This window comes from Besnoitia besnoiti, chromosome I (assembly GCF_002563875.1).
Source record: "Besnoitia besnoiti strain Bb-Ger1 chromosome I, whole genome shotgun sequence".
Lineage (NCBI taxonomy): Eukaryota > Apicomplexa > Conoidasida > Eucoccidiorida > Sarcocystidae > Besnoitia > Besnoitia besnoiti.
This window is the reverse complement of record NC_042356.1, coordinates 1,103,740-1,119,052: the sequence shown is the minus strand read 5'-3', so window position 1 is coordinate 1,119,052 and position 15,313 is coordinate 1,103,740. Positions and strand designations below refer to the sequence as shown.

Here is a 15,313-nt window from a genome sequence, read left to right as displayed (position 1 = left end):
CCGGGCTGGATCGCGAAAACGTCCACTTTCGTTTGTTCAGTGCTTGACTTGATGCGTCGTCTCGTCCATGCGTCCATTGTTCCCTTGTATTTTGCGCCGAAGAACAAAACGACCGCACCGAGGGAAACGTTCTCCGGTGTGGCTTCCTCCGCAAGAGGGGGGCGCCGTCTCGCGCGGGCGCCGCCCTTCCCGCTCCCCACTGCCCCGTCCCGCCGCTGTGGCTCCTGAGCGACAGGAGTTCTCGAGGTGTCGCCTCACGAAACACTATTTTGCACCTGGCGAGTAGTTTGAAGTCATGCTGGAGTCCGGAGGCACCCTAGCTTTTCGAACGCGAAAGGATCCTGTGGTCGCGTTTCGCCTAGTCTGCGACAAGAGGCTGACTGTCGGAGGCGAAAAAATGAGTGTTTTGTCGGTTTCGAAAGCCAGGACGAATGCTGCCGTAGCCGCGGTCCATAAGGAGCGAAACAAGAAAAGCCGCGCGTGTTAAGTGACGTCTGCGTAGCTGATGGAATGCGAACACGTCAATTAATGCAGATGCTAGCATGCGCGTGCCTCGCCGTCCTTTGGCATCTGAGAAGCGCGCGGCGGACGTTAGCGGGGAAGCATGCGTGAAGCAAAACAGCTTCAGAATTGAACTGGGTTTTGCGCGAGATGTGCTGAGCGGAATGCCGGATATGCTTTCTGGTCGCTTTTGTGGGCTCATCTGATCCGTTTTTTATGGCGCGGCGCTAGGGTTGCAGCTAGGTGAAGGACATCCTTCCTCGAAGAAGAGAGAGTCCCGTCGAACTGTGGACAGAACTTGCGTTAGGATCTCTGCACGTTAGGGCTCGGCTAGCGGAAAAATTAACAGAGGTGTGAGGCTGCGCGTTAATATTCGGGGCACGCTCTGCGGCACGTTTCCCCGTCTATGGCAGGCTGCATACCTAAGGCCTGGCGCCACAGGTTGGGATTGATCGAATTCCTTCATTCAGATCGCATTCTCAAAAGGGCGCTGGAGTGAGAGTTGCGCATGAAGAACAGCAAAGTGCACTCAGCCAAGCTTGTGTCGGGAATCCCCATAGCCACCTTCCTCCTCCGCATCTTCCGTGGACACCGGTCTCAGGAGATCTCCATGGGGGATGTTTCTTTCGTGTGATTCACCATGTTTTCTAGATGTGCACTTCTGGTACGTCTGCTGTCTGCGTGCTTTCGACATGCCGACCCTCGGGCGTTTTGCATGACCGGCTCCGTTCTGTGTGTTACGTGAAGTGTCATTCGTGAGCGTCCCCGCGTATCGATGAGTCACTGGCTAGGAGGGATATTCCTTTGTTTGACTGTATGTTTCGTAGATATCGTATCGTGCTGCGGGTTGTGCAGTGGGCGGGACGTGCCGAAGAGCTCGTGAAAGCGGCTGCGTCGCTCAGCGAGTTTGAAGAGACTGAGCGGCGGAGGTAAGAGGAGTCACCTCTTGCGTCACCATTTCTGTATGAAATCGGGCTGTGATGATACGCCTTTACCTGCTCGTGGCTGCACTCTACAGTTGAGAGAGTGTTTTGTCATCGGCGAAATCCCAAGACCCAAGTGCAACGAGGCTTGCATGGATTCGTGAAGATCGCAACTCTTTCCAGCGCCGAGACGTGGCGGCAACGGGGGTGCTGACTACGTTGCCGCCCTCTCGGCACGACTTGTGGGGACATGATACCGCATATTGTGATGATCCTGCGGCGTATTCGTTCAAACGCGTTTTGTCCTTCACTCTGATATGCACAGAACGCAGTTAAGGAAAAGTCGACCTTTCGCGATCGCGTCTGCGCAGTCCAGCGTGTCTTTTAAAGAGGTGCGCCGAAGGACGGCGTGGATACAGGCCAGAACGGCTCGGGAAGAACGCAAGCCGCGCGGTTCTTTTTTCAGTTCTTCGCGCGCTGTGTGGCAGATGTTTCGGGTGTCTAGGTGCGAATTCTCCGCAGTGTATGCGCCGCGATGGCGAGCTTCTTTGCGAAATGTGCATCGGCTGAAACTTTGCCGAGGCGGTCAAGCAAGCCGTGATCCGCGTGTGCGCAAGGCGGTTCTGAGGTTGCCAGCTCGCCGGGGAAGCGATTAATGTCTGATCTAAAGGTAATCGCAGTAGATGCGCGACAGGATCAGGCCACGCTTGCTTCTATGGCATCGCAGAAGGGGAGAACGGCGGTGTCAGTGAGCTATTCCGCGTCGTTTTCCGCAGCAAGCGGCGAGGGGCCACACATCTTGTTGCACTCTCTCTCGACTGCGCTGGCGTCTTTGTTGCGGTGTTGGTTTGTCTTTCCCTCTTTGATTCGGCGTCCAGGCCGGGCGCAGTGTATGCTCAGTTTTGCGAGTCACTGACACGCGCGAAGCGAGCTTTCCAGCGAGGGGTCGGCGACCGGTCGGCGCGGGGACGGCGGTTTCGTTAGAGGGCGCGGAGCCAGCTGCCTCGGCGGCGAGCGACTGTTCTCATGAACCCGGGGGCAAAGACGGGGGAAGAGGCAAGGGGGAGAAGGACATCTCCAATCTGGTGGGCGCTTCTGTCTTCTTTTCGTTGCCAGGAGGAGGATAACGGGAGGGCATTTCGTTTTTGTTCCTCTTTTTGGTGTGCGGAGGGCGGAGACAGCGAGACGGCTGAGCGACATGTTCGTCCCTCTGCCTTCTGTTCCTGACTTGGTTATTGTTCTCTGTTTTCTGCGCAGGACAGTCCGCGTCGTCGTCCTGCCGTCTTCTCTTCGCCTCTTCGCCCTGCTATGGCATTGAACGGCATCGGCTGTTCCCAGTTTTCCTCTCTGTCACCCCCCCTTCCTTCTCGGCCGCCTCGGTGCTCGACGCGTGGCATACCGTTTTCCAGCCTTTTTTGACGTCATCGTGCCTTGTGCGTGGCGCCTCGCGCGTGTCGGCGCGGCGGCCTCCGCTGCCCATTTCAAAAACTTCTGGGCGATCCTCCTCGCCGATGTCCATCGCCCACAAAGCAGCAGGTCAGCCAGTTTTTTGCTTTTTTCCGGACCCTTTCTGAGCCACGCCTCCCCTCTTCGCTTTTCAACTTCGAGTGACTCGAGTCGCGAGCGATCGAGACCTTTCCCTCGACGAACGCGGGACTTGTCTGTCGCGCTCACACGCCCCTCCTCAAATCTTTTTTTGCGCAGTCTGTCGCGGACAGAGTGGAGAGTTTTTGCGTCTCTTCTTAGCGTTTGGCTGCCGCAGTGTGTCGCGCCGAGGCGCGTCCGCCCCCGGCCGCAAAGAAGTCGCGGATGTGCAGGCGAGGCGGTGGGCTCCCCGACGCTGGCAGACAGCGCGCGCGTTCAACGCGGCCTCAAAAAGTCAGGAGAGGACGCGTCTACATCCAGCGAGTTTCCTGCGAAATGCCCTGCCGTGCTGCATGACTGAGAGACGTGGCGAGGAGCGAAAACGCGCGAAAAAGCGAAAGACGGGAAGCGCACGCGCGGCAGTCCTCACGTCCCCCAACAGCTCCCCTGCGGATCGGCGCGGCGACAAGAAAGGCTCTGCTTGTTCAGGCGTGAGTCTCGGAGAGTGCCCCAAGTTTTTTTTGCTCCTTTTTTCAAAGCGAAGAAGGAATTGCTGCCCGGCGAGTGCGCCTGGAGAGTGCCTCTCAGCAGCGAGAGACATGGGGATCGGCGGGGGGCCTGAGGCGGGGGACGCAGGGCGCGCTCCTTCTCCGCCCCCACATGTGGCGTGTTGTGACGGGCGGAAAGAAGAGGCTGTGGCAACGGAGAAGAAGCGCGAAAAGCTGAAGAAGCACGTTCAAAGAGAAGCAAGAAAGGTGGAGGCGCAGGCCTCCAAAAACGGCCTTGATGAGGGCGTCCATGCGGCAGATGGCGCCACGCGCTCAGCGTCTTCTGACCTGCCCTCTGGCGCGCGCCCGGTGGAGCTCCGTGAAGAGAAAAGGCGAGACCACCAGAATCCTCGGCACCGTGGCGACCTCGGGTTGCGGACGCGGGTCACGTGCGAGTTCGGCGGCGCGGAAGGCAGGGAGCGCGAGAAGAAGGCGGAGGGGGACGACGAAGGGACTTCCAAAAGACAGCCAGAGTTTCCAAGCGACGCCTCGACGGGGGCACCGTGGCTGTTTCCCATCCGGCGCGACTGGGACTATCGCTTCCCAGAGGACGTGCCCGAACTGCTCCAGGTAGTCTGCAGCCGCATCAACTGTCGGCCGCTGGCGACAGACGACCAGGACAACACGCGCCCTTCTTCCGCGCTCTGCAGCGAAGACGGCGAAGGAATGACTGCCCGCAATGGCGTGGCGCCGAGCCACGAGACGCTTGAAGGAGAACGCCTCCTCGCAGTGTCTGAAAGAATGGTCGCCGAGTGGAAGCAACGGCGAGCGTGGAGACAGCGCGAGGAGAAGAAGAAAAAACACCTCGCGGCCGTTCCCCTGCCACCGGGCGCACCGCACGTCACGCGCGCAGCGGCGGAAGAAGGCGACACCAAACGTTCGCGGGGTGACGAAGAAGTAGGAGAGCGAGCGTCACTGTGTGCTTTGCTCGCCGCCTGTCGAGCGTGCCCTCTGTCTTGGGCGGCTGACGGCCAGAAACCGGGCTCGAAGCTGCGTGGCGCGCCTGCTGCGGTGTACCTACACCACTCCCGAAGACGCCAGCCTCCGCTGCCGCCTACGGAGAAGCGCGGTCCGTGGCTGTTCGAAGCTCTTTTGAAAGAAGTGATGACTCAGGTCCCCGACGGCGGAGAGCAGAAGACCAGCAGCACAGGCCTCTCTCGCCGAGGATTTCCAGATAGAAAAGAGACGTTTGATCCGGTTCCACGGCGGGCTAGCACACCAATGAAACCCGGCTCGTAGGACTGTGGCTTGTCGGCAGGCGCCGTCTGCAGCGTCAGAGGGACAGGAGAGTCCAAGCAGATTGTCTCTTCTCTGGTGGAAGGGCCCCCGGCTCTTCCTTCCTCGCCCTCAGCGACTGCAAGCGGATATGAGAGGGGCGCTGGGCTGCCTGCGCCGTGGGCGCTCACCCCGGAGTCTTCCTCGCAAACCTCGTTCGCTTGCCGACCCCCTCTCTTGCCTCCTGCCCCTCCCAGCGCCGTCCCGGGAGCGCCCCAACCCCCCGCGTTCCTTTTGAATCCTCATGAAACGTGGAGTGCGTGCCCGCAACCGCCTCCGCCGCGGCATCCACAGGTCGGCGGCAGTGTATGTACACCCCCGCAGGTAGAAGGGACGGGCGCGGCTGCAGGCGGCGGAGGCGCGCCGTCAGGCGAGTTGACTGCTGCGCAGGGCAGGGGGATGATGCTGGCGCCGCTGCCACCCTCGGCGCGGCATGCGAAAGCCCCGGCGCAGCGGAAACATGCACAGGCCGATGTCGCGGTCGGCGGCGGCCTTTCTGGCGCTTCGAAGGGCGGCGTGCGACGGAGGGAGGACGAAGAGAATCGGGGCAGTGGCGGAGGGCGCCAAGATGTAGAAGAAGGCTCTCGCCTAGGAAAGCGAGAAGGAGGCAAGAAGGAAGGAGGCGCGCGCTTGGCGGCTCGCTATGCGGCCGGCGCCCACCCGCCGGGGAGCGGTGCGGGTGGGCGCGGAGGGACAGGAGGCGCGACCGCAGTCGGAGACCAGGGCGCCTCGGGGGAAAGTGTCTCTTGGCCGGAAGAAGTCACGAAGCAGGCTGTGCGCTGCGCTATCGGCGGAACGATGCACGAGGTGAGTCACTTTCGTCAGGAGACGCACATCGTAGTCGCAGTGCGCATTTTTGTGAGAAAACTCTTGCAGATGGTAACGACGGAGCTGCGACCGTCCAGCTGAGGTCGCGCGTGTGCGATGTGGCCAGGATGCGACGGCCAGGCGCGGAGCTTATGTGTGTTTTTTTCAGTTCGTGCGTCTGCCGGATGGGTTTTCGGTCTGCTTCGCGAACGGCAACTACGGGGCAGGGCGTTTCAACGGCTTCATTCACCTCTCGCTGCCGTCCACGGGGTCGTCCTCCTCCTGTCCCGTCGTCCCGGGGGGATATCTGCTGCTGGAGCACGCGCCTTCGTGGCAACATCCAACGCCCATGCCGCTTTTTTTCCTTCGCGCGACGCCGCGCAACAGCCGCGAGCTCGCCGAGGCGCTCGCCAGCCCGTTCTGGGCGCGCAGGCATCCTGCGCGGCACCTGGTGTACAGACACCGCGCGCACATGCTTCGCTTGCTTCAGGACCGGCCGCGGAAGCGCGGAAAAAACGCACAGAGCGGGGGGCAAGATCAGGGAGGAAAGCATGCAGCGACGCGAGGCGGGTTGGGGGAAGGCGGAGGCGGCGCGGATGGCGAGGTCAAGCAGGTCCCCTTCCGCGCGGTCGCAGAGGAAGCGAACTCCGCAGCGACCGCGAACGGCCCGAATGTCGCACTGGGCGCCGAGCAGAAGAAGAGTCACCGACGCCGGGCTGAAGCTGCTGCGAGTCGGCAGGCAGAGGTAGCGGAGGAAGAGCAGCGCGTCGCGGAGGGCGCGACCTCAAGGAAGAACCGAGGAGAGGGACCGCTGGCCGCGAAGGCGAGAGAGAGCAGGAAAGACGGGCGCGACGAGCGAGGAGGAAGGACGGACGGCGAAGCCTCGGCGCAGTCTGGCGAGGGAGAGAGAACAAAAGAGCTAGACGAGCAGCCGAAGCACACCGGTTCCGCCTCCGCAGGCTGCGAGGCAAAAGAAGGAGGTAGTCCGCCGCAACAAGGCGTCGCGTCGCCTGCGGTCTCGCCCGTGGCGGAGGGCAACGGAGGGGCGCTGCCCGCGCCGGCAGCGAGGCTGCAAAGTTTCCTCCCCGCGGATCGCGTGGGGAAAAAGCGAGCTGCCGACAGGGGCGGAAAGCGGAGACAGGACGCGCCGGCTAAATGTGAGAAGACGCCTTTGCCGGCGGAGGGGAAGCCGCGCGGCAGTCTTCGAGAGCCGCAGCGGGGCGGTGAGGCCAGTCGACAGGGCAGGCCAGGCTGTGTGGAGGAGGTCGCGCGACGGAGGCGTCTCCCCTAGGGGCGCTGGCGTGCTTCCCCGCGGCGGATTCGACGAGTGGCGAGAAGTCGCTGCACACACACGGAGCTGTGAAGAGCCACTTTGAGAACATGACTCAGAATTTCTTCGAGTCGTCGGTGACCTCTTTCTTCCAAAGCGCGCCTCTCGGCTCGAGCTTCTCGCCAGGTTCATCGTCCTCCACTTGCCCTTCGTCGTCGCCCGTCGCCACGACGCTTCTGGGACGCGGCGGCTTCACGGCGCAGATGGAAAAGGCGTTTCCGTACTTTTTTTCCGCATCACCGCAAGCTTCGCCGGCGGCCCGCCGCTCCGCCGACGAAGCCCGCGGCGGCGGAGAGGAAGGCAAGAAGAGCTGCGGGTCGCGCGAGACGCACGACTGCCCCGGCGAGGCGCTGCGACACGCGCGCGAGGCAGGCAGCGGCTGCGGGCGCGAAGCGGCGGCGCTGCTGCGCGATGCAAAGAGCGCGCTGGACAAGGTGTGTCGCCAGTCGGGACAGTGGAGTGTGTTGCGGGAAGCGGGTTGTCCTCGGGGCGACGACGAGGGGCGGCAGTTTGAAAAGCACTTCACTTGCTCTTCCCTCGCTTCGCCGCTCACAACCTTCGAGGGAGAGCGAGAGCTGCCGCCTGCAAGGGCGGCCGCGGCCGCTGGCCTCACGTTCTCCTCGCCGTCCCCAGCGCAGTTTTTCTCGGCAGAGAGTCCCTTTCCGTGGGCGCCGTCGCTGCCCCCTTCTGCGCCCCAAGCGGCGCCGTTCGCCTCGGCGTCTCCTGGGCTTGGCGGTGTCAACGCGCCGGGGAGACTTGCGCGGCCTCCTCTCGCGTCTGCGCTGTCCGCCGTCGCAGCGCTCTCTCAGGATTTGGACGCCGCGGAGCAGCGGGAGACCGCGGCGGCGAGCGGCCTCTTCTCGAAGAGGCCGTTCCAGGCCGAGAGAGAAGGTTCCTCTGTGGGTTGCGAGGCGTTTCCGTCGCTGTACAGCGCGGCGGAGCGGGAGAGCCCTGCGCCTCCCCAGGGCCAGCCCCCCGCGCGACGACCTGCCTTTCCCTCGTTGGTCGTCGGCGCGTCCCTCTGTGCGCGCGCGGGAGATGCGCGGGCCGCCGCAGGAAGAGAGACGTCTACGGCGTTCATCCCCGACGCTCGTTTGCTCCACGGCGGCGACCTCTGCGCGTTCCCCGCTGCTGCAAGCCAGGATATCCCGCGGGGGGGCGCCCGAGGGGGCGACGCAGGCGGCCCGCGCGAGGAGAGAAACGGAGTCTTTCGCGGTGCGCGAGGCGTCTCCGCGCGTTTTCTGCCGCCTGCGCGGCCTCTCGGCGGGGGCGGGGACGACCCCCGCCACGCGTTCTTCGTGGACCAGATGTGTGAGGGCGAAGGCGAGCTCCGCTTCACTCACTTCTTCGCCGGGGAGCCGCCAGCTGACGCGCCCCGAGAAGGGAGTCTCCCTCTCGCCGCCCTCTCTGCGTCCTCGAGTTTTTCGCATGCGCAAGGCTCTCCGCCGAGAGCGTTTGCGTCTTTTCTGTCCCTCTCCGGGCACGCAGCCGACCGCCTCAATTTGTAGATCCGAGGCGGAGAGCTGGCGGGGGGGAAGGGGGGGGCGAGGAGGAGACGGCGCATCGCGCACCCGAGGAGCAAGCGAAGGAGGCGAGGGAGAAGGACGTCGAGAGCGGTGCGCGGAGAGTCGGGCTGAATCCTTCGCACTCACAGGGGAGACGCGCAAGCGGTTCGTAGTGGGCGCATGCTTTTGTCCTCTTCGTTTGCGTGGAAGAACTTCCGCTTGGGTTGCAGCCACTTTTCCCCATGCGGGCGATGGTGGCGCCGCGTCCAGGCGCGACCTGAGAGACTTAGGGAGGGGCACCGTAGACAAGCAGGGGGGAGAGCGATATGCACACCGAAGCCGGATTTTTATTTTTCTGCATGCAACGGCTGAAAACGCTTCTGGTTTTTTTTGAGCCGCAGTAGTTGCGGTGATGAACGTGTTGCCTGCGGGCACGTTGTGTCGTCGTGTGTGTCAGTGGTGCGTCTCGCCGAGAGTCTCGGGGGGGGGGGAGGGGGGATGTTCGTACAGAAGGTAGTTTGGGCAATTCCCTCTGCAGCGGCGACGTCGGGCTCCAGAGGGAGAGAACGGTGGGAGATTTTGGTGCGGCGACCGGTCTGCACAGGGGAGGGGGGAGGGAGGCGTCAGGCAACGATGACGCACACCTCGCCCTGGCAATCTTGATTTTTTAGGGTTTCGCGTAGTGCGGAGAGGGGAGGAGGGGGGGCGGTGCCGGCTGCCGAGGCGCGGCCTCCCGTGAGGCGGTGGGGCGCATGCCTTTGGTTTCCGCGCGGCGTGCGCTTCAGGCCTAGCCGTGCTCGACGCGGAGGGAGTCTCGTTTTTCCTGTTTTTCATCTCCAGTTTTTGAAGCGAGACGGCTCTCTCTGCAGAGAAGCGCGGTGGCTGGCTTTCCGAGGGGAGTCTGGGACTCGTCCTGCGAGAGCGGAAGCCAGTTTTCAGAAAGTTCGTCGCGCGCGGGCTTCCCTTCCGCGCGTGGCCGATTGAGGCGATCCGTCCGACCGCCGGCGCGCGGGGCTGCTCGACGCCCCGGAGGAAAGAAAAAAGAGTCTGCGGCTCCTTGGGGACTCGCGGCGAGTCGCGGCGGAGAGGCCGGACTACGCCGCGCGGTGCTAGGCATGGGCGGGGATAGCCGACTACGCGTATAATGGCTCATGCCGATATACATGTGTTCATGTGTGTATGGGTGGATTTGGCCCATGTACATATTTGCTTAGTGCCTGCGCGTGCATCTAGAATGTAGGAATGTATGTGTGGCAGTGCAGCATTTTCAACGAATTTTAGGAGGCAGGGATGGCGACACTGGAAGAAGGGGATTCGAAACGCTCCAATCTCGGAAGAGAAAAGGAAGCAAAGTCGAGGGAGGGGCGCAGAGGAGGCCGACGATGTGCGCTTTTCCGAGAAGAGACCGCGGAAACGTCGGCGTCGAGTGGATGATCTGGCAGTTCATGTGTGTCGAAGTGCATCGCGAGTAGCAAGTTTTTCATAGGACGACAGCACCGTCCGAATGGCGGGCTCGTATGTATCCAAGCGGAGACAAATGAACACATAAGGATTCATATATCCCTTCGTACGCGCGTACTCACATCCACGTGTAGGGGACTATGTATGTATACGTGCAGACGCATCTATGTATATATCTGCACGGATGTATATATATATATATATATATAAATATATGTACGTATATGTATGTGCTGGCTCGCACAGCGGCCGGCGCGTGCTGTCGGGGCGTCTGGCTGGGGGTCGCGTATCTCCGCAGGCGGCATCTTGTGTAGAGGATTCGGCGGAGGCCTGGGCCGCTGGGGATTTGGGCCTTTCAGCGTCAGGGTTTACCGCTAAGGGGCTGGCGTGCAGGGAGGGCTGTGGGAAGTGCCCTCTGTGCGAGGCAAAAAAAGATGCGGTTCGGTGTCTCTGCATGCGTGTTCCGCTGTCTGATGTCCTTGCGCGAGGCACGTGAGGACAGAGACCTGAGGGAGCATTTGAAAGAACGAACGCGCAAGTTTGTTACCCACTGTGCCAACGGCACCAGCGGAGAGAGGCGGCAGCGTCGAGGCACACTGGCGGAGGCGGGCCTTTTGCCCGCAGAGGCTCTGACCGGGTCGCTTCCTAACTCTCGACGCACTTTCACGTTTTGCTTCCCAGTCCTTGCTTCGTTTCCTGGCCGCAGTCTCTGTTCTCAGTCTGGTGCTGTCGCTCTAGGCTATCCAGACTTGCGCCTGCCTCGCAGGACTCCGCTTTTCTAGATGAATTTAAATTGAAAATTAAGAATATATCAAAAATCAATGGTTATTTAATATTATTAACTTGTTGAAGTACATTAAAACTAATACTATATATATTTTAGAATTTTTTAGGCGAGATCCGTAGATATCCGGAACTCCACGCGCACGCTCATGCACTCCGCCACCCTTACGTAAGGATTCCAGTATCGCGCTCTCGCATAAGAATGCCTAAAAGTTGCGGCTGCAGGCAGACTCGAGAGTGAGGCGCTCCCCAGGCACGGCCTAAGAGAGTCTGCGCAAGGCGCGAGAGACGTGTGCCTCCTATGCGGTAGCCAAAAGCTCTCGGCAGAGAGGAAAGTGAAGATTAAAATTCTGTGCGGCGAACACAAGAGTTTTTGTTTGTCAATGAAGAGGGGCGTCGAGGCCGTGTGCTGCATGCGCCTCGCACACGCTCCGCGCGAAACATCAGTCTGATACACGTGCTCCGGTAGAAGAGAAAAACGAAGAGACTTCACTGGATATGATGCGCATGTGCATCAATATCAGAAGAGACACTCTCAGGCATATAGGATCGCTTGCCGCGAAAAAGGCGAGACGTCTCGCGAATAAAGGCCTTTCCCTCCGCCCGCTGACTGTCTCTAGCCGCAGGCCGTGGCCCCCTCTCCACGGGAACGCACGCCGAGCCCTGAGAGTAAAAGCCTCGAGTGGCGAACGCAGAAGAAAAACTTTTCCTTCTAAACGGGAGCTTGCGCGAAAAACGATGCGCCTCACACGACATTACAACACTGCTTTCCCTGCAGAGACTGCACCGACCCCGAGACACCGCCTTCCGATCTCGCCAGCCAGGCGCTACGCCCTAGCCGCTCATGAACTTGCTGTATGCGTGTGCGCCTGTGTAGGCTTGCATATACGCATAAAAATACATCAACATATATATACTTTCATGTGGGCGCAGGGTGTGGATATAGTCGCAGGCAAGTACCTGCCCACGTATCTCGCGTGTATTCGCTTTTTGTTGTTTCTGCGCGTTTCCATGCGTCGTCTGGAATGCATCGCAGACACACAGACCCCATTCTTGTATAGATTCACAAAAATGGACGCAGGAGATTCTCCTCATATCCCTCTCTTCAGCCATCACTGTGCAAGCGCGTTAAGCAGGGTTAGAAGGTAGTGTCCTTCCTGAGCGTTTTCGCCACCGCGACGGAGCGTCTCTTTTCTGCAAGGGAGCCCTCGCACAGCGTGGCGCTCCGCGACGATCTGCGGGGAGTTTCGCGTTGTCTCTACAGCGGGAACTCGTAGAGGTCTCCGTGCATGAGCATGCCGTTGGCCTCCTCGATGCGTTTGTCGACTTTCGCGAAGAACTGCTGGACTGTCTCGCGCCAGTTGCCGCCCCACGAGGCGAACCAGCCGCCCGACGCTGCAGCGGTCGCTTCGCCTGTCTTCGCCGCATTTTCCGCGTTCGCCAGCCCCGGCACAAACGCGCCCGCCCCCCACGTGCTCAGGTCCCACACTCCGCCTCCCAAGGCCGCCGCTTCCGCCGCCGCGGCTTGCCCGAGGGCTTCCAGGAAGGAGACCTTCTGCGCCCCCGCGGCGCGCTTCGCCGGGGCGGCGTCCGGGCCCGCGGGCTCCGCGACCGCGGTCGAAGGCGATGTCTCCGCGAGCTCCGCCACCGCGGCGGGCGGAGGAAGTGCGGCGGACGCGGCGCAGGGGGACGCCGCGTCGAAGCCCGGACTCAGAGAGCGCTGGGTGGTGCGTGAAGACGACGCGCGGCACCGCTCCCAGTCGCCCCGTTTGTCCAATTTTTCGGGTTCCGTGCCTGGTTCTTGGCGCGCGCCCTGTGTGAGGAGCTCCGTGAGGCTCACGGTCTTGACAGACTGCGCCGACCCCGAGCTCTTCTCGGCAGGGGAGGCAGAGGCGGCGCAGCGCTCCCCCGGCGGGGAGGTCTCCGTCGACGCGGCGACCCGCGCGCGCGCGAAATCGGTTGAGAGAATTTTTTGGCGAACTTGCCCGGGGTTGTAGTGCGCTGTCGCTGCACACACAGACAACGTGGAAGACACAAAAAGTGCGATACAAGGGGAGAGTGAGACAGGAAGCACCCGGCGCTCGCAGCGCACAAGACAGAGTATCTAGCCGCCAAGAGGGCGAGAAGGAAGGTGACAAGGCGGGCGACGACGTCGCCGCAGTTGGGGTAGCATGTGTGACGAGGACGAGACAGCCGCTTCGAGGAGTATGGAAGACGTGTGTTGAGTTTCATACATTTTTCGAGACACAACGTGCCTGCCTCGAAATTCGACTGCAGCGTCTCCTGCGGAAAGCAACCCGCGCTCGAGGCCTCGAGGCCTCTTCTACACTAGGGTAGGCCGCAGATCGCAGACCAAGGGGTCACCAGACAACAGCGCGCTGAAAGCACACAGCGACTTGAGTCACGAAGGAAGCGGACAGCGCGGTTTGCGTTGTGTGTGAAGCCGCCAAAGGAAAAATCCGCCTGAAACGGTGACTGCGAGACAGCACGCTTGCATGCCTGAGCCTCGAGCTAACGACAGTCAGAAAACGTGCGTCTCTGCTCTCCAGTCGTTCTCAGGATAGAATATACAAAGACGAGCCCTTCCATGGACCTCAGAAAGCAAGGAAAAATCATCTCGTTATTTTCTGTGATTCTCGCGTACCAGAGAGCGTCAGGATAGCTGCGGACGCTGCAGCCAAGAGCGGCAGAAGAGGCCCGCGAAAGGCCAAGGGGCGCATCATTCTGGCTGGGGAGAAGAAGTGGAGGGCGTGGAGAGGGAGACTGCCTCTGACTAGAGGTGAATTTGGTCACTTTTCGAGGAGAGAGGGTGCCCAGGCTGAGGTATCTGCGGGAACGCGTGCGGTGTCTCCTGAAGACTGAAAGCGAATCTCCCTGGAAACCCCGATAAGCAAGCGACAGATGACTGTCGAGACTAAAGAGGAAATAAACCAACAAAGAAGGCGAACAGTCCCTGGAGACGGAGCAAGACGGGGGCAGGGCGAGCAAAGTCACGTGTTTCGAGAGGCAGACAAGAACCGGGGAGAGGGAGAGGTCGGAGTGTTTGAAAAACGGGGGAAATCAGTCAGGGAAAAGCCATGACGGCAAAGAAGAGACTTGAGTGAAAACGCGTTGCGTCAAGGAAGGTTGCAGACAAAGGTCATCCGCGATGGCACATATGAGACAGGGAACCACGAGGTTCTCCGCCCACATGCAGAGAAGGAAAAGAAGGCAGGGGATCCGAACAGGACAGGCGGGTCCTCGAACACACACCGCCGCTGCAAAAGACATTCACTCAAAGAAAATGACGCGGTTCCTGCGAACGGTGTCAGACAAAATCGAAGACAAAACTGTACACGATGCCAAAAGACAAAGTGACGGAGAGAGACAGAGGATTCGGTTACGAGAAAGTGAGACTGGCTAGACAGGACTTCACAAAATGCTAGCACAGCGAGGGACCCCCGGACACTACGCGGTGTAGCAAGTTATTCACTTTCGGGGTTTTTCCCCCTTCCCTCTCTCCCGCGTGTGCAGAGCAAGGACCAACCCGCGGGTGTCAGTGAATGCAAAAAGCAGTTTTTGCGGGCATCCATCCCTGTGCGCGCGAAAATGGAGTTGCAGAAGGAATCGATAACCCGTTATTGTTGGTACCTAGAGGCTGCAGGCGGAGCTGCTGTCTCGCCTACTAGAGCGACGGGATGCTGTACCGAGGGCTTCGCTGGCGTCGAATTAGACGTCTCCTAGTGAAGAATCTCTTTTTTCCGGGGGACCGCCGTCTATCGCACCACGACGACGTGACAATGGAGTAGCTTTAGGTTTAGAGAAAAGGAAGGCCAGGAAATTGGTCCCAACCGGGATCGAACCGGCGACCTTCCGGTTATTAGCCGGATGCTCTAACCAACTGAGCTATAGGACCTGGACGATCGACCGACGGAGATGATGCTTCTCATTTCAAAGTTCAGCGCACTATACAACCCGTACAGTCTTTTGAATTTCGGGTTCACTGTCACGGAGAGGCGCGTGCTTCCTCGGCCGAACAGGTTGTCGGGGACTTTCCGCTGAATCGCTCTCGACAACGTGCAGCAGCGAAGTCGGCAACATGCCGCTTTGTTACGGATTATTAGGGAACCGATAGCTGCGCGGTCCCCTGTTTTGACGAGACAAAATCTCGCTGCGGTATTCAGGTTCCCCCGTTCGGGCGATATATCTGAGTCGCCATACTTCCTCTTCCCCTTACTTGCCTCATGCTGCTGCTTCAGCGCCTTCGCAGCATGCCCATCGCTTCGATTTGACACAAAACGTAGTGTGTAGACTGTAGATATTTAGTGAGTTGGCTGATGAAGCAAGGGGCTATTCATAAAGTATATTTGGATACCGGATAACTCCCATCATCCGAAGACCAGCGAGGTCAGGACTGTGGTGAGGCGGTCTGACCCCTCAAGCGGCAAGCAACTGACAGATGCAAGAAACTCTAACAGCATGGTGTTCTTCAGCTTTTTCACAATTTCTCAGTTCAAGGGACTCTTACCTTTCTTACAGACGAGCACACACACTCGCGTTTGCCATCAAGCGCGGAAAAGCAGACCGCGTATGGCTTCAGTTACGTGTCTTGGGCAG

General features: G+C 60.4%; 3 protein-coding genes and 1 non-coding gene across 4 annotated transcripts; 2 read left to right on the top strand and 2 right to left on the bottom strand.

Annotated features, from left to right (window-relative positions):
* Nucleotides 1-3,361: 3,361 nt before the first annotated feature.
* BESB_001690 (uncharacterized protein) lies at nucleotides 3,362-6,929 on the top strand (the record flags this gene model as incomplete). The annotated part of the gene is made up of 3 exons (XM_029358924.1): nucleotides 3,362-4,625; nucleotides 4,815-5,638; nucleotides 5,808-6,929. 3 exons carry the CDS (start codon nucleotides 3,362-3,364, stop codon nucleotides 6,927-6,929), a joined length of 3,210 nt encoding a protein of 1,069 aa, XP_029221836.1.
* Nucleotides 6,930-7,018: 89 nt separating this feature from the next.
* BESB_001680 (uncharacterized protein) lies at nucleotides 7,019-8,476 on the top strand (the record flags this gene model as incomplete). Its single annotated transcript, XM_029358923.1, has 1 exon — nucleotides 7,019-8,476. The coding sequence occupies one exon, from the start codon at nucleotides 7,019-7,021 to the stop codon at nucleotides 8,474-8,476; it is 1,458 nt and encodes a 485-aa protein (XP_029221835.1).
* Nucleotides 8,477-11,975: 3,499 nt separating this feature from the next.
* BESB_001670 (uncharacterized protein) lies at nucleotides 11,976-13,440 on the bottom strand (the record flags this gene model as incomplete). Its single annotated transcript, XM_029358922.1, has 2 exons — nucleotides 11,976-12,724; nucleotides 13,362-13,440. 2 exons carry the CDS (start codon nucleotides 13,438-13,440, stop codon nucleotides 11,976-11,978), a joined length of 828 nt encoding a protein of 275 aa, XP_029221834.1.
* A 1,098-nt stretch (nucleotides 13,441-14,538) lies between these two features.
* BESB_011550 lies at nucleotides 14,539-14,612 on the bottom strand. The gene has a single exon. It is a non-coding gene; the product is annotated as a tRNA-Ile (tRNA).
* Nucleotides 14,613-15,313: the final 701 nt, after the last annotated feature.